The sequence below is a fragment of the Rhinopithecus bieti genome, unplaced genomic scaffold (assembly GCF_001698545.2).
Source record: "Rhinopithecus bieti isolate Rb0 unplaced genomic scaffold, ASM169854v2 scaffold_41913, whole genome shotgun sequence".
Classification (NCBI taxonomy): domain Eukaryota; kingdom Metazoa; phylum Chordata; class Mammalia; order Primates; family Cercopithecidae; genus Rhinopithecus; species Rhinopithecus bieti.
Genome location: NW_016818964.1, coordinates 4,145,176 through 4,165,797, shown reverse-complemented (window position 1 = coordinate 4,165,797; position 20,622 = coordinate 4,145,176). Strand labels below are relative to the sequence as shown.

Sequence of the window (20,622 nt, the reverse complement as noted above, 5' to 3'; positions counted from 1 at the left end):
AGAGCACAGCCCGCTACGTCACCTGCCTCCCCTGGCCAGCCCGCGTCCTTTGGCCCAGCACGCGTCTGATGGCCTCTTCCATTTTCTCCTTCTCTCTCGTGGATTCTCCCCTGAAGCTTCCTCTGGCCCCGTGCAGGGCCTGGGGAGGGTGCCCAACTTCCCAGTAGATACATACTAACTGATGAGTGAAGACAATTTTATTTTAATCGTGATGATTTTACTGCAATGTAATAAAATTGTAATGTAAATTCTAAGTGCTTAATAGAAAAAAATAAGGAAAAAAAAAACTTTCAACAGTGGTCCTACCCATCTCAACCAAGTGGCCTTCAAGGTCACTGTGCCAGGGAGAAAGAGGCCTGAGGGTCCCATGGGATGTGCTTAAAAGCCAGGCCTGGAAGGGGCTAAGGCCACTGCACACAGCCCCAGCTTGATCACATAGACCGTTTAATGGCAAGACGTCTCAGCCTTTTTCTTGAACTCCTGAGCTCAAGTGATCCTCCTGCCTAAGCCTCCCAAAGTTCTAGAATTATAGGCATGAGCCACCATGCCCAGTCCCGGCCTTTTTCTATGAGTGTAATTTTTGTTAATGTTTTGTTTTCTTTTACTGGTTGTTCAGCTAATATAAAATTTTGTCTCTTTTTTGGTATTGCCATTATATCCTACAAATTCCCATTCACGAATTCATTTTAAGCCTCCTTTTTGCTGGTTGCATAATATTCTAAAGTGCAAGTATACCATAACTTACTTAAGCAATCCCCTATAATTGGGCATGTGAGTTGTTTCCGGTTTTATTTTGCCATTTTAAATAATGCCGTGTTGAGTTTTTTGATGTGTTAAACTTTATACCCATTCTGGGCTCATTTAACAACATCGGCCTTACTCTCTATAAGGTATTGTGGGAGATTGGAGGATAAATGAGATAAAGTCCCTTTAAATAAAATGCAGATACAAATAACTTTAGTTCAAAGCAGTTACATGGTTGCTATACTCAGACTAGAACTGGAATACGGAAGAGTTTTGCCTAGACTTACTGGGATTTCAAGAAAGTCACAGGAGAAAATCTGAGACTTTGCAGCCATAGCCCAGGGGAAGTCAAATGGACAGTCCAGCAAAAGCGGTCTCTGGTGGGTGACCTATGCCAGCAGCAGGTGTTACCTGGGCCAGCATAGCAAGCAGGTTGCACCTCAAGCGTTAAGTTCGTTTTCAGTGGTTGCGAGGAGTACTGTGCGGACATCAGAGGGGAGCGGCTCAGTGGGTAACTTTAGCAGCACCTGCCCATGGACCCAGGTTGGTGGAGCGGTGGGGCATACACCTAACATGGCCATCCCCAGCCTGAGAGGTTCATCTCAGGGAGAGCTCAGGGCTGGTGTCGGCTTGGCCCATGCCCAGAACTGTGTTCCTTAGGTTGAGGCCTCTTTGAGCTATTCAAATCAAGACCATTATGGGTCCAGACATTTCAGACTGCAGGTTTTGAGGTCCTCTTTTGGAGAGCGTGCAGTCTGAATAGACAGACGAGAATTGCCTCTGGGCCCCAAGCTGGGAGAACAGGAAGCAGGGAACCTGGGAGGCCGAAGACAAAGCAGTTTTGCCAGGCTAGAGCCCTGGACTGCTTCTCCCAGAGGCCAGACCTGTTTTCCTTCCCTGCCTAATTCCAGTCCTGACAAACGCACCCACCTCTGGCCGTATTGCCCAACTGGGAGCGCCAGGGGAGGGTTGGTGGTGGGAGTGGACCTGTCCCAGGTGTCCTGCCGGAGTCCTCTCCACAGCCCCCTACATTCCTGCCTGTTGACCTGATCTGTGGCCCTTTCTTAAGCCCCTGCAGGTGCCATGACTCAGCAGCCCCAGGAGGACTTTGACAGGAGCGTGGAGGATGCCCAGGCGTGGATGAAGGCTGTGCAGGATCAGCTGCAGGTCAATGACAACACACAGGGGCCCCTCGCGGCCCTGGAGGCCAGGCTGTGGGAGACAGAGGTATGCAGAGGCGTGACCTCAGATGGCCCTGTGGTCTTGGCCCCGTCCTGTCCCGCCCTCAGACCTCAAGTTTCCTATCTGTTAAAGGCAAGGGTGGACTAGACCAGTGTTTCTCAAACTCTGATGTGCACACAGATCTCCTGGAGATTTTGTTTAAGTGCAGACTCTGATCCGGTCTGTAGAAGTGAAGCCCAAGACTTTGCTTTTGGCAAGTTCCAGGTGATACCATTATTGCTAGTCCTTGGAACCTTATCTGATGATAAGGAACTAGAGCCTGTCCTCTCACCCTGCTGTCCCTGCAAGGGGAACCTGTGCAGCCAGGTGGGTCCCCCAGCCCTTGTTGGGGGGCTTCCCACCCCTTCTCTGCTTCTGCCTGGTTGGGGTCCCTGCCAGATCTGGGTTGGCCAAGGTCTTCCCCCAGAGGAGCGGGGAAGGGGCTCTGCCCAGCTAGAAGTGACTTCCTGAGCTTCTCCAGAACCGGAGTCTGGCTTTACCCACCCCACCTGGCACAAGTCCATGTAGCACTAAGTGCTGGTGCCCAGTGCCTGGCCTGGCATCGTGGTGCCCCTCTCTGAGGGTGGGTTGCCCACAGCCTGGGGACAAGAGGGAAGAATACTGAGCTAAGAGTCAGCAGCTGGAGTTATAATCTCCTTGCTGATGCTAGACTGCTGTGTGACCTTGGTCAAGTCTCTGTCCCACTCTGGGCTTCAGTTTTCCCATCTGTAAATGGAGCAGTTGACTTACACACCTCTGGGGTCACATCCATTTAGATATTCCATAATTCTAATTTATCACCCAACAATGGTTGCTCGTAGTTGGGGGGTGCTGCCTTCTCCTACAGCAAACCAGTCACCCAGCCAGGCTGGAAGCAGTGGTGACCCCACAGCTGGTTCCTTGTGTGTTTCCTTTGCGTGTGTTGTCTTCTCGATTCTGCACACTGCGCGTCGTATTGCATATATCTCATGCCCTTGCTGGAAGTGGACAGTGGGAATTAAGAATCCTCATCACCTTTCTGAGTCAATGTTTGATTTCAGTGTCACCACCACATCCAGACGCAGGGGCCATTGTCTGCCTTTTGCAACTAGGGAAATGGAGTCTCCTCACACCGTTTCCTGTGCCTGGAGAGCCCTGTCACTCACGTTCAAGCTCTCTGCTGTGCTCCCTTCGCCTTCTGTTTTGGGAAGCTCCCTCACAGATCACCCAAGAGTGGAATACCCCCTGCTTTCCGCCATCCCTGTGCTGGGGCTGGGGCTGTGCAGGTGGGTGAGGCCCACCCTGCTCTGGAGGGTTCCCAGCCCAATGGAGACACATATGCAAACAACCAGGGCGACTGCACAAGCATGTATAAGGCACACCCCTAACGTGGGTCCCATGATGTTATTTTCTTCCTCTAAAACCTTCCATGGCTCTCACTGTCCACCAAAGAAAAAACAAACGTCACCTGGCATCAGAAGTCCCCCACTATCTGCACTGCTCTGCTAGCTCCAGCCACTGTCACCCCTCCCAAGCTCACACCGGCCTTAGCTCCAGCCACTGTCACCCCTCCCAAGCTCACACCGGCCTGAGCTCCAGCCACTGTCACCCCTCCCAAGCTCACACCGGCCTGAGCTCCAGCCACTGTGACACCTCACAAGCTCAGGCCCTCCTTTGATTGGCCGAAGACCTCCTAGACGTCCCATCGCCAAGCCTTTGTTCACGTGTTGCCTCTGTTAGGAATGCTCTTTTGTTTGGGTCTGCGTGTGCACAAGAAATGAAACCCTCCTGTCCATGCATCTTTCCTGACCAGTTTCCCCCTTTCTCAGCCCCAGCTCCTGACCTTCCCTGTCTATGAGCATCACAGCCACTGTGTTAGGGTGCTTAGCATTTCAAATTTTCTGCCCTTTGCTGGCAGGTCTTTCCCCGCAGGTGGTGGTTCTGGTTTAAGCAAAGTCAAGGGTGGTCCTTATGAAGACACATTGGCAGGCAGGGTGGACGGGCCCTGGAAGCCAGAGGCAGCACTTCTGTGGGCCCCGAGGGGGTGGGCGTCCAGGCAGAGAGGAGTCATGACCTGAGCCTTCTGCCACTGTCTCCTCCCACGGGGCTCCAGCATGCTTCATTTATTGTGTGTTTTGCCATTTTCAAAACCAATTTCACAATAAAAAAGAAAACATTTTCCTATTGCCAGCTGGTAAGAGGGGGCAGCTAGTGCCTCTGGACCTACCCATGGGACCTGCCCCCAGGTTCTGGGGTCTCCCTTGTGCTTCCTCCACCAACTCTGTTAGGCTTGTCTCCAGTGCCTGTTTGCTGCAGGGACGAGGACATGGACTCTGATCCAGTTCTGACCCTTAATAGCCTGCAGCTGGGAGGATGTCCCATGCCTTCCCGGGACCTCATGTTCCCATCTGTAGAGCAGGAACGAACCCCCTCAGCCCTTGTGTTCCCAGGGGGTTAAGGGAAACTCCAGAATCCTCATGGGATGGGAGCTTTCTGTAAGGTGTGATTGGAGAACCCATCACTCCTGGGTTGAGAGCTTGGCTACTGGGCCTGCAGGCCTGGGCTCCAAAATCTGCCGTGGCTGTGACACCTCAGGAGGGTTTCCCAGAGCTCTCTGAGCTTCAGCTTGCTTCCAGGGAGAGTGATAACTGCTGCCTTGCAGGAAGGAGGGAGGATTAAGGAGAATCACTTATAAACATGCTTGTATGCACAGTGCAGGGTATGCTGGCAGAGCTGGCTAAATGGAGTCGATTGTTTCTTGTGGTTTTAGAAGCTGGGATACACAGTGTACCAACTGTCCCTGACCATCCCCAGAGCCTCCAGGAGCAGGTCTTAGGAGCTTCCAGCCACACTCCCAGGTCCAGCATAGGTAGTTCTTTATTTGTTTATTGAGATGGAGTCTCGCTCTATTGCCCAGGCTGGAGTGCAGTGGCACGATCTCAGGCTCCCTTGTCCTGTGTCTGGGTCCTGGCCTGAGCCAGGCAGCTTCCTCACCAGCTTCTGGGCCACCCTCTTGGTCAGGAGCATCCTGGTGTTTCCCAAAGCTTGGCTTCCCAGTGCACTCAACCTTCAATATATCTTACTTCCCTACCTTTGCTCAAATATCCTTCTCCAGTTGTCTTTAATTAGAGACCTGCAGGCTTGATGCCAATGCCACCTTCTCCACAAAGCCTTCCTGGATTTCTCCCATCCCTCCTTGAGCTCTCATACAAACTTTGCGGTCTCTTCTGACCCTTTGTGCAGTCATCTACGCTCTTATCTGCAGCCCTCTTTCCTGCCAGCTTGTTCATCCAGGACCCTAGCACCCAGCGTAATGCTCAGCTGGGGGTCACCTGGTCTTGGCTGGGCTGAGGGAAAACCCTGATTAACCCCATTCCTCCACTTTCCTGGTCTCCTGATTCTTCTCTCCAAGGTGTTTCCTTACATCCACTCTCCACCTTCCCCTTGACCTCATTGGCTGCTTCAAATTGGAATAATTTTGTGGCTGCAGTTCAAGTACTTTCTCCCACTTGGCCGCGCAGCCCTTGCCAAGCACTCCTGGACTGTGTCCTTGCTGGTGATGGGCTATAAAAGAACCTCGCACCAGCCAAAGAGTGTAATCATCAGGACAGTCAAAGAGAGTGGAATCTACTTCTCAAAATTTGGCTTTTCGAGCCCAGCCACAGCCTCTGGCCTCCCCTGGCTTCAGGCCTCCAATAAACACCCTACAGGTTGATCTTTCAGGGCAGACGTTTCTTCTCCAGGTCGGGGAAGGGGGCTTGGTGTCTGGCCTGCCTTTGGACCAGCCAGCTCCTCTGCTTTGGTAAAGAAGCATCAGACTCACTCCCTTGAAAAGGCAGTGGGTCTCGGGTCTTTGTGTCCCCCTCTGTCCAGCCTGTGCCTCTTTCATGAGGATAAGAAGGACAAAGGTCCAGGGGCCTGGGGGGACCACACAGTCAGGACACCAGGCTTTGGAGAAGGGGCCATTGTCCACACGGGACATTCCAGACCTGGCTGCTCCTTCTAGATGTGGCCAGGGGAGATGGAATTTCACTTCTTCCCCAGAGTTGTTGGCTCCTATGATTTTCAGAGCTGGACTCCATCTGAGCTGAAACCGGGAGCAGGTGTGGAGGAGGCTTCTCTGGCAGCTACAGAGAATCATATCTGTGGTTTCCGTGGGTCCCCAGCTCCCCTGTTTGTAAAATCGGACTTATTGTGATGCCTGTCTTGCTAGCTTGGGGAATATGAAGTCTCCTTTCACATTTCTGGGAATCAGAAATATCATCTTACTTTTTTTTTTTTTTTTTTTTCCTGAGCTGGCATGTTGCTCTGTCACCCAGGCTGGAGTGCAGTGGTGCGATGGCTGGAGTGCAGTGGTGTGATGGCTGGAGTGCAGTGGTGCGATGGCTGGAGTGCAGTGGTGTGATGGCTGGAGTGCAGTGGTGCGATCTCGGCTCACTGCAACCTCCGCCTCCCAGGTTCAAGCAATTCTCCTGCCTCAGCCTCCTGAGTAGCTGGGATTACAGGCACATGCTGCCATGCCCAAGCTAATTTTTGTATTTTTAGTAGAGATGGGTTTCACCATGTTGGCCAGGATGGTCTCAAACTCCTGACCTCGTGATCTACCCACCTCAGCCTCCCAAAGTGTTGGGATTACAGGTGTGAGCCACCATGCCTGGCCCTTTTTATCTTATTTTTATTTTTTTAGTGACAGGGTCTTGCTCTGCTGCCCAGGCTGGAGTGCAGTGGTGTGATCATGACTCACTGCAGCTTCAACCTCCTGGGCTCAAGCAATCTTCCTGACTCAGCCTGTTGAGTAACAAGGACTACAGGCATATGCACTATGCCTGGCTAGTTTTGTTTTGTTTTGCTTTGTTTTAATTAAAAAAATGCTTTTGGAGAGATGGGGTCTTACTATCTTGCCCAGGGTGGTTGCAAACTCCTGGCCTTGGTCTCCCAAAGTGCTGGGATTACAGGCCTGAGTCACCATGCCCGGCCTACTATTATTTTTAATCAAATTAAATCTCTCTCTGAATGACAACAAATTCATCCTCAGCCATGCTGTGGAACCCTGCCCCTCGGTGGTGTGAAACGTCCTGGGTGGATAATCATATTCAGTCTAGAACATTCCACACTGACCCTTGGGTCTTCGGGCCACACTGGCCACTATGGTACTTTTGTTTGCCCCATCATTGCTTGCTGCTGAGAGGGACTCGGGGTCCCTCTCTGGGTACTTCCTGTGGCCATCACTCCTTGGGCTCCTGCCACATCCTGCTACTTGGCCAGACAAACCCTGTTTCCTCTCTTGGGGCATCTCCCCATTCTTCACTCTCCCTGAGCACCCCCCACGCACATGCACACAGAGACAGCCTTTGGAAGGAGCTTGTTTGCCTCACTGTTTGGTAATGCACATAGGAGGGGAAGTCCCTCTATACTGTTATCATCGTCATCATCATCGTCATCAACGATTATTATATGGAGTAACAAAAAGGATGGAGACCGTTGCCCATTTGCACACATTGGGGAAGAGTCTACATAACTATTCAACAGTTTACAAAGTACTCTAACTTATACCCATGTTTAATTCATAGTGTTTTTATTTTATTTTTATTATTTTTAATCTTATTTTTTGAGGCAGGGTCTCACTCTGGCACCCAGGCTGGAGTGTAGTGGCTTGATCACGGCTTACTGCAGCCTCGACCTCCCAAGCTCAAGTGATCCCCCCACATCAGCCTCCCAAGTAGCTGGGACTACAGGCATGTGCCACTACATCTGCCTAACTTTTAATTTTTTTTTTTTTTTTTTAGAAACGTGGTCTCACTGTGTTGTCCAGGCTGGTCTCAAACTCCTAAGCTTGAGCAATTCTCCCGCCTCAGTCTCTCAAAGTGCTAGGATTACAGGCATGCAGCACTGTACCTGGCTAATAGTGTTTTTAAAGTTAATATTATAACCCTGGGAGGTGGACAAGCAGAGATTGTTATCGTTGTCTCAGGATGAAAAAGGAGACTCAGAGTAGTCTAGTGACCTGCCTGGGCTCACACAGCTGTCGGTGGGGCCGCATTCCACATGGCAGGAGCTCCTCCCTCACCCCAGCCATGGGGAAGGGTCAGAGACAAGCAGGCTGCTGGGGAGCCAGTGTGAGGACACTGACCGCCGGCCCCCAGGGAGACAGGCTGGGGATCTGAGCTTGAGCTTTAGACCGTGCCTGCTCTTGGTAAAGACAGATCCAAAGATAAGGATAATAATAATAATAGTGAGCAGCTAGTGACTGGGATGCCGTGTGGACTGGGCAGCGTGCTCATGGCTCTCCCTACATTACATAATGCTTATCTTCCCTCATTCTTAGGCCTAGAGAATGTCACTCCTGTGACAAAGGTCACATCAGTAGTAAGGAGTGGCCCTGGGTTTGGAATCCAGTGATATTTGCCTGCAGAGACCAAGCCTTGGCTGCCACTGAATAGTAACAGTGGAATAGTAACTGGAATAGTAACAGCAATGACAACAGCTAGCATTGCTTGGAGACTTACTATTTGCTGGACATCATGTGTTGGTCTTGGTCCTCCAAGAAGCTGACAGCAAGATGAGATAAAATGTGCATGGCATTTATTACGGGGATCACCCCTGGGAGAATATGGGGAGGAAGGGAACCAGGAGAGCCTGGTCAGAGGGATGCAGATGTGACCCCAAGGCCAGGAGAGCAGGGAGGAAGGAGCAGGGTCAGGAGGGGCCATCTCAGACTGCTGTGGGTTCTAAGGCAGTTAGCAGGAACATGGGCTGTCTGTGAGTTACAGTCACTCACTCAGCATCTCCCAGGAATGGAGCTGCTTCAGTGTCCCGGCTGCTCTTGGTCTCTGGTGGGAGCAGCCTCAGGAGCAAGCCTCTGGTGCAAACTGCAAAAGACAGAGATGATTCTGGAGCCTCAGCTGGGCCCCGGCTTGGGCCAGCTCCCTGCTGTCCCCATGAGAGGTAGACTCTCACGCTGTACACTGAGACATGTACCTCACATGCATTTTCTCATCATTTAATCATGAAAAAATCTGAGAGATAGATGTGATTAATACTTGCTTTTTACAAATGAGAAAACCAAGTCCAAGGAGAGAACAAAACTTGTCTGAGTTCACACTCTAGAAATGGGCCGAGCGGGGAAGGAGGGAGCCATTCGTCGGACAGCACCCAGCATGCTAATTGCCTTTGCTCCCGCCTCTTACCCTCAGAGCTATTAGCAGGTTGCCCAAGACCCCACAAGAAGGGGTGCAGGGCCTGTGATGTGAATCCTGGATCCTCTGGCCTTCGAGTCCTGGCTCTTTGCACCATGCCGCTGTCTTCTCAAGGCTGTGCCTGTCTGCCTTTTGCTCAACCCTGGAAACTGGCTTGTGTGTCCACAACAGAAAATATGCCAACTGGAGCCCGAGGGGCGTGTGAAGGTGGACCTGGTGCTACGGATGGCCGAAGCCCTCTTGGCATGCTGCCCTGGGGACCAGAAGCCCGAGATCCTGGCCCAGCTGAAGGACATCAAGGCCCAGTGGGAGGAGACGGTCACCTACATGACTCACTGCCATAGGTAGGGCATCCAGGGCCTTTGTCCACAGCTGCCATTGACCCTCCTTGCCCACTGCGACACTAGCTTGGGCCCTCTGCCCAAGAGACATTTCTCTAGTCCTGGGATTCCAGGGGACAGGATATTCTCTTGGGATTAGGGCCAGCCCTGCCTGCCTCCTTCTAATTATAATCAGGTTGAATAATGATAACAGACACTGGGAACCCAGCATGTTTTGCCAACAATTCCTAAGAGACTTACCGTGTGTGCATCCTCCAGAGCATGGCACAGTGGCTCTGGAGAAAGAGGGCCTGGGGCCCTGCTAGCACTGTAGCCAGACTCCTTGCCTGTACCAGGAAGCTGGGTAGTGGTCGGTGGGGACAGGGGGTGGTGGGGAGCAGACACTCGGACAGACCTGGCATTGACTCTTGTCCTGCTGGTTACTTCCTGTGTGGCTTTGGGAAAGTTACCTGACCTCTCTGAACCTCAAGCACCTCCTCTGGACAATGGGAATAATCAAGTGCTCCTTGAAGGTTGTTAGGAGGTTAGAAGGGGACACTGCTTGGCGCAAAGTAGGCCCTCAGTAAACAAGAGCTTCCAGGATCATCTCCATTTTTAGAAAGCAAGGATGTGCATGGAGATGGGAATGACTCTGCCCAGTGCTTTCTGCTTTCTAAATCCTTGTGCTTGAAATTCCGAACAAAGTGGCTTGATGTTCGCTGGGGAGATAGAGCCACCTCCATGTTAGAGATGGAGAAACTAAGGCAAGCGAAGAGGCAGGGTTGCAGAGTGAGTTCACAGCACCCCTGGAACCCACACGCAGGCTCCCAGCCTTCCGTCCCCATTGGGTTCAACAAGCCCACAGATGCAGCGGTGCTTTGCAGCTGCCTGGACACATCCCAACCGCAGTCTGCTCCTAATATTAGTGGGTGTGCATGTGCCAGGGGCCTGGAGAAACTGTGTTCAGAGCCCCAGTGCCAGAGAGAAATGATTGGGGGTGTCTGTGCATTGATAGTGGGAGTTCAGGGCCAGGATTTAAGGTGCTAGAGGTAAAGGACTCCCCAAGATGCGTCCCTAAAACTGGTGGTTCTGGGAGGAAGTTTGGAGTCTGAGCTCCCCCGGCTCCTACCCTCACACAGGGAGCTTATTTACTGGGCAGAGGGTCTTATCCAGTAGGACTGAGGGAGGGTCTAGAATCTGGAGTGTCAACCAGCTGCCCAGGTGACTCAGGGGCCAGAAAGGGCATCATCATGTCCCCAGACCACAGCCCCCTAGTATTGGGGAGGGGTGGCAGCATGGATCCCCGACCCGGGAGGCAGGTGACGGGTTCCCTCCCAACCTTGAGGTCTCTGTGCCCACAGCCGCATCGAGTGGGTGTGGCTGCACTGGAGCGAGTACCTGCTGGCCCAAGATGAGTTCTACCGCTGGTTCCAGAAGATGATGGTCACGCTGGAGCCCCACATCGAGCTCCAGCTGGGCCTGAAGGAGAAGCAGTGGCAGCTGAGCCACGCCCAGGTGCTGCTGCACAACGTGGACAACCAGGCAGTGCTCCTGGACCGGCTGCTGGAGGAGGCAGCCTCCCTGTTCAACAGGATCGGGGACCCCAGCGTGGATGAAGATGCCCAGAAGAGAATGAAGGCCAAGTATGATGCAGTGAAGGCCAAGGCCCAGGTGAGGGTGAGGCTGAGTGGGCTACATCTTCACCCACCCATCCATGTATCCACCCTTGTCTATCCATTCCAGCCACTGTTTGCCTACTATCAAGCTGTCTACCTACTGTCAATCTATCTTCCTACTATCAATCCGTCTACTCGCCTGTTTCCTATCCAACCACCCTCCTATCCATCTACCCACTCACCCATCTACCTCCCCACTAAATCACCAAATCTCCCCTTCACTGTCCACCCACACACCACCCCATTCACTTATCTACCCCACCATTTGTTCATTCACGTATCCTGCCACCCAATCTTTGACTCACTCATCCCATCTACTCCCTGCCAGCCTAACACAATCTCCTATTCATCTCTTCAAACACTTAATTGTCCCCCATGTCATCTATCTATCCATTCCCTACCATCAACCCAGCCCACCTCTTCCTCACTCACCCATTCACTCATCATCTCTCCCACTGGCCGACCCCTTCACCACCTACCTACCCACATCGACCATCACCCACATCGTTATCCCAACCATTCCATCCACCCTAGCTCCCATCCCCAATCCTCATACTACTCTTCCACCACCCCCTCACTCCATTCACCATTATCTACCATCCAGATACCCAGGTGTGACTGCAGTGGCTTAATATACTATGGGTGTGTGACCGACTGATTGATGGACTGTGATGTTCACTTTGATCCAAACAGCTTCCCCCTTCTCCTCCTTTCTCTCTCTTCCTCTCTCCCTTCTCCCCTCCCTTTCTCCTTCTACCCTTTAGTCCTTCTCCTTCAGTGTTTCCTCCTTGCTCTCTCTTGCCCTTACCCTAGTCCCTCTGTCCATCCCCTGTCTGCATTTCCTCAACTCATTCTTGCCTTAATTTGGAAACAGTTCATTGAGTTACCAAGTTCAATTATATATTTTAGAAATTTTATTTGGTTCTGTGTTACGTCTCCCTGTTCTTTTTAACACATTTTGTCATTTTCCCCCTGAGATTTTGCATTCCTCCCCAGATATAGCTTATATTTACAATCATTCTAAACATACGTATTTTACAGTCTCCATCAGATTGTTCTAGTGGCTGAAGTTCCAGGGTCTAAGGCTGAAGTTCCACATCAGGCACCTATGTGTCCCCTGACATGGTAGATTGTTTCCTTGGGAGGTGTCGTCCTTTTGAGCTCTGAGCTCAGCCTGAGCGGGCTGTGTCTGCAGAAGCCCACGGCTGGGACACCGCCTGAGAGTGGCTTTCTGTTGGCTTCAGCCGAGCTCCCCCGGAGGTTTATCTTCATGACTCCTATTTTATGTCAGTGAATTGGCTTGGGGTTCCCAGATCAAGCGGATATTCTAAACGTGAACCCCAAGCCAGAATCACGCAACAGGCCCCAACTCCATATTCTGAAGGGTGATTGGGATTTTTGTTTGTTTGTTTGTTTGTTTGTTTGTTTTTAGGCCGAGGCTAAAACACACAAGTTTCCTTCTTGAATTGTGATTGTAACGATTTTTTTTTTCTACTTCACCCTTTGGCTAGTGGGGGCGGGCAGTCACTTGAGGCTCTGTCTTTTTGCAGTCTCTGTTGCCTCTGAGCCCAAAGTCTCACTTCTTACTCTAGCCTGAGCATTAAACCCAAGTTTCTAGTAACCAAGACTTCAGGCACCTGTGTGAGCTTAACAGAGTGGTTTCCTGGGCATCTGTACTTCTAGCCCACAGGAATGTCTCTTCCCTCGGTGTGACGTGGGTCTGCATTGAAACAGTGTTTGTTATGTTACATTTTATCTGGCATTTCTGGCTCTCTAGTCGGCTGTAGCGCAGGAAGCTGGACGTCTCCTGGGTTCTTCATGCTGACGGTTTAAGGGAAGTAAGCTCTATGATAAGCAGAGCTAGAGAATCCACCACTCTGGCGCTTGGGAAGGGACTTGGATTCCAGGCCAGGCACTGCTGCTTTCTGGCTGTGTGGCCTCAGGGCAGCTCACCTGACTTGCACCCAGGTTGTGGGGGCTGTATGGTTACATGTGAGCTCTTTGAAAACTGGCAAGCATTTTGCCAACATGAAGAATGACTTCTACTCTCAGTAGCAGTGAGAATAAATAGTAACAACAGTGGCTCTTTGCCATGCAGCAGGTGCTCAGAACTATCTGTTGAAATAATGAGAACTCCACCCCTGCAGTTTGAAGGCAAGCAACACCCAGGGCCCCAGAGAGAAGTGACAGGAGGCTCCAGGAGGCTGCACAAGGTCCCGAATGGATGGGATTCGACTTGGCTCTTGCAGAGGCAGCCAACTGGCCCTCATCCGGTCCTGCCAAGTCCCGTGTGACACAGGCAGGCTTCACGGAAGTTCTCTCTCACTCCAGGTCTGCCCCTCTGGCCCAGCTGGGACAGGTGCCTGGCTCCACAGCCTCTTTGCTGTGACTTTACAGGAAACAGGTGCTCATGCCAATCAGCAGAGAGCGCCTGGTGCAGGGTATAGAGATGAGATCAAAAGTTGTTGGTGTGTGTGCAGGTTTACATGTCTGTGCGTGGGTGTGTGTGCATGTTTGTATGTGAGGGTGGATGCTGGGGTGCTGAGTGAGCATCCGTTCCGGCCCAAATGCTGAAATGATTGCCTCCAAGAGCCTCATTTTCATTTCCGGAGGCTCTCCCCTCCCATGATCCAAAACACTATAGATACCATAGCTCTTATCAGTGAGAGCTGTTTTTTCTAACCTTTTCCTGTCTCTGACCTCATCTGCTCCCCCAACCTTTCTATGAAGTAGATAGAGAAACTGTTATTGAACTCTTTTTTTTTTTTTTTTTTTTTTAATCTGAGACTGAATTTCACTCTTGTTGCCCAGACTGGAGTACAATGGCACGATGTCAGCTCACCGCAACCTCCTCCTCCCAGTTTCAAGTGGTTCTCCTGCCTCAGCCTCCCAAGTAACTGGGATTACAGGCTTGCGCCACCACGCCTAGCTAATTTTTTTAGTAGAGATAGGGTCTCTCCATGTTGGTCAGGCTGGTCTCGAACTCCTGACCTCAGGTGATCCACCTTGGCCTGGGATTACAGACGTAAGCCACTGAACCCAACCTTTTGGACTCATTTTTTAGATTAAAAAACATTCTATGTGTCAGACACCAGCAGCCCAGTAGAAAAAGCCAGAGGTGCTGGCGACTCCTAAGGTGGTACTCCCTGCAGCGGCACCTCAGGTCCTGGGTGAGTGTCTGCACCTGTGACCATCAGGATGAGCTGGGGCCCCGGGTGCTTCTGTGGTCAGGCTGGGACAGTGAAAGGCAGGTTTGAGCTGCTGAAGAGGGAGCCCTTGCGTCCAGGGCTCTCAAGAGGCGAAGGCCCACCTGGCAGTGTCCTGGGGCAGGAGCATGGGTGCCTGTGTCATGTGCAGAGACAGCAGTGATGGGGGAGATTTGGGGGGCAGTGAGGGGGAGGCTTCCTCCATGGTGGAAGCCCTTGGAGTTGCCAGATGGCTGGTCAATGCTGATGCCAATGTGGAAATGGGGTGCTGTTGTTTGTGGGGTGACTGGACCCTGCATGGAGAAGTGAATTCAGTTTTGGCTTTCTCAGCTGTTGGTTGAAGCCTGTGGCTCCTGATTAAGTCTTCCTGCAAGCTTGAGGACTTTGTTCTCACTCACAGGGGGCCTGGTCAGCTCTTAGGCAGGAGAGCTGTGGTGTACCCTGGAGGTGTTTCCTGCCTCTATAAGCTGGTCATGGGGAGGACTAAGGTCTTGTATTCAGAAGGTACGAGCATGCATTTATAAGGTATGAGGAGCTATAGCATCCACCAGATTCTATGGATGGAGCTTTTGTGGATCCAGAGGGTGCCATGTTCTTCCTAAGCCTGAGAGGCTCCTGAGAGGGGCAAACTTTTCCATTGACCTTGGCCAGAGATTTAACCACCCAATCCTAAGCTCCTCATCAGCAAGGTGGGATGCAGTCCCAGGCGTCGACCTCCTGGGTGTCCCCAGCCCTCCAGCCCCAGACAAAGGGGGAGGATTTTAGCCTTATCTCAAGGCGGGTGGCGACTCCACATACCCAGCAGCCCGCAGGGATCCTTGATGGTCTCAGCCTCCCAGTCCCTGCTCTGAACGTTGATGAAGACCCCCCCTGGGTAAAAGGTCTCTCTCAGGGCAGTCCGCTGACTCCAGCAACAAATCTGTCCTGGTGCCTTCCTAGGGATCCAGGCCTGGCTTCGGGGTGGGATTGGTCTCTAGGTTCAGATTAGTGCCCTTACTTTTACCTATGAGAGCCCATTGCCACTGCTTGGTGTGCTAGGAACAGGCCACTGCTCCAACAAGGAAAACACATTTTTGACGTCCAACATGTTAAGTAGCACAGCCTCTAGGGTTGATGGGGACAGAGCCACAGAAGTACCATGGGGTCCTTCCTGAACTGGAGCCTTTGTGACCACCTGATGGAGGGAGATTCTTGACTAGGGCCAAGGCTAAGCCCAGAGGGGAGCAATGGCACATTGTCACCCCACAGCGTTTGCAAGTGAAGTGTAGACAGGGCAGGCTGGCTGCGGGGAGGGGCTTGCTTGTTTGTTTTTAATCCTGATTTAGTTTTCCCAAAGGCAGGCACATGGAAGCATCTTCACCCCCCGCTGCTTCCCGTGGTGGCCCTCACAGAAGGCGCGTCTGTCTGGTATCTTGGCCATGAACCAGAGCTGCTTGTGATGAATCAGAGCTGCTCGTGCAGCCCTTTGCAGAGGCATAAATCCACACCACCCTTGTTAATTGGTTGGGTTTTGACATTCCTGACAGCTCTGCCCGCCGCAGATGGTGTAATTGCTGGGTCTAATGAGAAGGTTGAGCACCTTCCCGTTTGTCACCCTGTCATTCTCCAGCACGGCTGGATTCTGCCCTGTTACTGTTATGCCTGGCGCAGGTCTCAGCTGGATCCCTGCGCCTCCTGCCAAGGTCCCCTCTGAGCACCTGCTCCCCATCACACAGACTTTTATTTACCCTGGACTTCTCTGGGTGCCAGCACCTCATCCTTCACACCCTGGGAGCTGCGGCCGGCACTTCCATGGGAGAGTTCACTCCCAGCTGCATCTATCATCATCGGCGCAGCCAGGGGCCCAGCATTCAGCCTCCGCCTGTTACTCCTGACCCACTTTGTTTCATGAATGAGCCTTTCCTGTGGATGGAGGAGGCTCCAGGAGAGTTTTGACGGATTTAAATAACCCTGCAGGAAGGGGAAGCCAGCAGGGGAGCTTGCCGAGGCCCTGGAGCCATCCTTAGGGCTGCAGGCGGAAAGCATGAAGGGCACCATCCTCCCTGCACTTGCTCCATTTTCAGATTCAAGCAGGGCCCATGTTTTGTAAGAATTTTGTCTTTCTTTATTCAAATTGTGAACTATTTCAATTACTGTAACTTTAAAATAGGCTTTTGACTGGGCGAGGTGGCTCACGCCTGTAATCCCAGCACTTTGGGAGTCTGAGGCGGGTGGATCACTTGAGGTCAGGAGTTCGAGACCAACGTAGCCAACATGGTGAAACCCCATCTCTTCTAAAAATACAAAAAAAAAAAAAAAAAAAAAAAAAAAAAAAAGAAAGAAAAGAAAAGAAATAAAAGAGAAAAAAAGCTAGGCATCATGGTGCACCCCTGTAATCCCAGCTACTTGGGAGGCTGAGGCATGAGAATCGCTTGAACCCAGGAGGCAGAGGTTACAGTGAACCAAGACCAGGCCATTGTACTTCAGTCTAGGGGACAGAGCGAGTCTCTGTTTCAAAAAATAAGAATTAAAAATAGCTTTCTAAATAAGAATGTATGGTGCCTCCAATGTTATTTCTGTTTTTCACAATCCCAGTTGGAGTGCTCAACATTTGTTGTTGTTGTTGTTGTTATTTTTTGAGACAGAATCTTGTTCTGTCAGGTGAGATAGGCTGGAGTGCAGTGGTGCAGTCACAGCTTACTGCAGCCTCTACCTCCCGGGCTCAAGCGATCCTCCCGCCTCAACCTCCCAAGTAGCTGGGACTACAAGCGTGCTTCACAAACCCAGCTAATCTTTAAACTTTTTGTAGAGATGCCATATCACTATGTTTCCAAGGCTGGTCTCGAACTCCTGGGCTCAAGCGATCCTCCTGCCTCAACCTTCCAAAGTGCTGGGATTACAGACATGAACCACCATGCCCAGCCTTGAGAGAACTTCTCAGCTCTCTACTGAAGGGCTTGGTCCTAAGCCTGGGCTTCCCGTTTCTAAAATGGGGATATTTTCTCCTACTTGCAGTGGTGGTTGCAAGGTTTATATGAATTCATATTTCTAGATTCGGTGAGGAGCTTCCCAAAGAAGAGAAAGGCATATCTGAAAGAGCTAAGGCTGCATTTCAGATGCATTTGCTGGTTCACTCTACCCAGCTGAGAATGTCTGACTTAGCTTTGTGGATGGTCAGAACCCTCCTGGACAGGGCCTGGCTCCATGGTGAAGAGCTGAGGTCAGCCAACTATGGTTCATGCACCACATCCAGCCCATTCCTAGCTTCAGCCTCAGCCTCCCGAGTAGCTGAGACTACAGGTGCACATCACCACATCCAACTAATGTTTTTATTTATTTTTTGTAAAAATGAGGTCTGACTGTGTTGCCTAGGCTAGTCTTGAACTCCTGGGCTCAAGGAATCCTCCTGCCTCAACCTCCCAAAATGCTGGGAGTATAAGCATGAGCTAGAATGGCATTTATATTTTCAAGCGGTTGAGAAAAATGAAAAGCCAAATATTTCTTGATGTGTGAAAATGACATGAAAAACATTTCAGTGTTCATAATTAAAGTTTTATCGGAATGCTGCCATTCTTTTCACGTTATCTGCAGCTGCTCATGTGCTACAACAGAAGTTGCATGACGGCGGTGGAGGAGCTCCATATGGCAGGTCAAGCTAAAAGCATTTCCTGGGTGGCCCTTGACAGAAACAGTCAATGATTTTGGAGTCTGACACTTGCTGTTGGAATCTTTTCTGTAAGACCAAGAGAGTTCTGTGACATCCCAACTCCAGTCTGAACATTTGCAGATTAGGAGGGTTTTGCGATTGAGTATTAAATAAGATAATGCTTTGAAGTTTCACGCACACCTAGCATAGGTGCTTATTGAATGAGTCTCCTTTTTCCCTTTTCTTGGCTCTCTTTGGAAACTTCCCTCCGATGGCAAACACTCCAGATTTGTGCTTCCTGCCATTCAGGAAGTGTTCACAGAGCCTGCCCTGAGCTAGACCCCGGGAGATGAAATAACAGGAGCAGCCTTTTTTCTAGGGACCTCCTGGATCCCCCAGTGGGTGACGATGCCATGGACAACTGCTGTGATGGAGTTGCATCCCAGTGGTTTGGAAACGCAGAAGGAAGGCCGTTAATTCAGCTTGGGGCAATGGGCACAGCCTCAGAGTGAGAAGGGAGCCTGGGGTTAGTATTGCAGGTGGGCACCCGCTGGGGGTGTCAGAAGAGCTTGGAGAAGGCAGGAGACGATCAGCAATGCCTCAAGGTTGTTAAGCGCTTATCAGTTGCCAGTCTCTGTTTTGGGGGCTGTGTGAGCTCTGGCCCATTTCATCTCACTTTCTCCCAATGAGGCAGGTGTTATTAACCATACCATATGGATGAGGGGACTTGGGCACAGAAGGGTTAATTAGGTACCTAAGGGGGGCCAAGGTTCAAGCCATAGGCAGTGGGATCCCAACCCCAGGGTCTTGACTGCTGGACCACAGAGCTACATCATGGGGACCTGTCCTTGAAATGATAGGGCTACAAGGATTGGACTTGGGCCTGGGGCCAGTGGGGAGCCATGAAGGAATATGGGGAGACAGCACTGTGATCAGGGCATGTTTTGAAAAACTTAGTCTCTAGGAGTACAGTCTGGCTTATAGCAGGGACACCATCATTTTTCCAAATATCAGCCACCCTCAGGACATCATCTTGCCTCTGTGTTGTTAAGACCTTTGGTGGGACTGGCTGAAAATAGAGATGACTCCAACCCATGCAACACATAATTGCCGTATTCGTGGGGAAGTGGGGCAACTTGCCATTGATTTGCGCACCCTGTGGACACTGTTGTGTAATGGAGCTAGAAATACTGGTTTCTAGCATTCAACCCAGCTCAGATTGAATCTTGGCGCTTTCCTAGCTGGGTGCCCTTGGGCAAATCGCTTTCTCTCTCTGTATCTTGGTGTCCTCATCTGTCAAACTGGGATTGTAATGGTACCACCTTATGGAGTGGTCAGAAGAGTTCACTGAGCTCGTGTATGTCAAGCTCTTAGAGCAACGCCCAGCACCTTGATGAGTGCTCAGAACGATAGTGTGATGTAGTAGTAGTAGTAGTGCTAATGTTGTTGCTGCTGCCACGCCTCAGTCTTGAATGTCATTCCTAGGATGTGGTAAACAAGAAAGCCAGCTGCATAGTGACAGGGCCCAGTGCCAACATGCTCTGGTCTCCAAAGCCAAGTCTCTTGGCATATTGCTTGTAAGGCAGAACAGAGTATCTGAGAGCTCTTTGTATCTAGAGAAAGGGCTGGGGGTTGGTTGCACCTCCTGCTAACACACACAATCACACACACACACACACAAACACACACACACACACACACACACACACAGGCAGGCTATGGGTTTTCTGGCCTTTGGGCTGTCTGGGCTGGGAACCCTCATGGCTGGTGATTCTCCTCCTCCCGCAGGACCGGGTAGATCTGCTGGAACAGGTGGCCCGGGAGCATGAGGAGTACCAGGCAGGTGTGGACGAGTTCCAACTGTGGCTGAAGGCGGTGGTGGAGAAGGTGAATGGCTGCCTCGGGCGGAAATGCAGGCTGCCCATCACACAGCGCCTCTCCACACTGCAGGTAATCCCCAGCTGTGTCTCAACCAGAGGGACCCTAGGGACACTCACAGAGGGTGGATTCTATGGCATAGTTTCTTTAATAGGACAGTGCTCAGTGCCACAGAACATATAAGTACCCACAGACCCCCGTGAAGAGAAGCGTGGAATCTAGTCTAAATGCTTGGGTCCTCAGAGGCTTTATGGAAATCCCTGGCCAGCAGAGCATTTGGAAACCCAGGACCACAGAAGCACAGTCTAGGCCAGTGGTCTCAAATGGGGGACATTTGGCAGTATCTAGAGACTCCTCATCCCGAGGAAAATCTTCAGCAATGTCCTAAGACAGTAGAGGGGGTGGATGCTGCTGCTGCATCCAGGTGGCGACCAGGGGTGCTGCAAAACCACCATACAGTGCACAGGACAGCCCCACACAGCACAGAGCAATCAGCTCACGTGGCAATGGTGCCAAGGGAGAAGAACCGTGGTGCAGGCACCAGGTCTGCCTTTGGGAGAAGTGGGCTCCCCACTTTTCACCTGCTGTGTGGCTTCCAGTGAGCCCCTGACTCCCTCCATAAAGTCAGTGGGTAGAATGTCTTTAATAATTCAAGAAGCACTTGATAAATTTTGCCACAACTGTGCAGTACCTGAACTATTTCTTTAATATTTGTATTTAAATGGACTCGTTTTTTTTAAACTGATGATTATTTATTTAGAAAGAAAACATATCACT

At 51.1% G+C, this 20,622-nt stretch overlaps 2 protein-coding genes across 8 annotated transcripts in view; both read left to right on the top strand.

Annotated features, from left to right (window-relative positions):
* SYNE3 (spectrin repeat containing nuclear envelope family member 3) overlaps positions 1–20,622 on the top strand; it is a 94,045-nt gene that overhangs the window by 35,671 nt on the left and 37,752 nt on the right. For all 7 annotated transcript variants that reach the window (XM_017857959.1, XM_017857952.1, XM_017857954.1 and 4 more), the window contains 4 exons: positions 1,814–1,971; positions 9,312–9,484; positions 10,822–11,131; positions 19,756–19,917. In XM_017857959.1, coding sequence (XP_017713448.1) covers positions 1,828–1,971; positions 9,312–9,484; positions 10,822–11,131; positions 19,756–19,917 — 789 coding nt within the window. In that variant the 5' untranslated portion in view covers positions 1,814–1,827. The remainder of the gene's footprint in view (positions 1–1,813; positions 1,972–9,311; positions 9,485–10,821; positions 11,132–19,755; positions 19,918–20,622) is intronic.
* On the top strand, positions 13,119–13,583 carry LOC108519143 (uncharacterized). Its single transcript, XM_017857960.1, is given in 3 exon segments — positions 13,119–13,362; positions 13,365–13,462; positions 13,464–13,583. Coding segments are annotated over 3 exon segments (462 nt in total).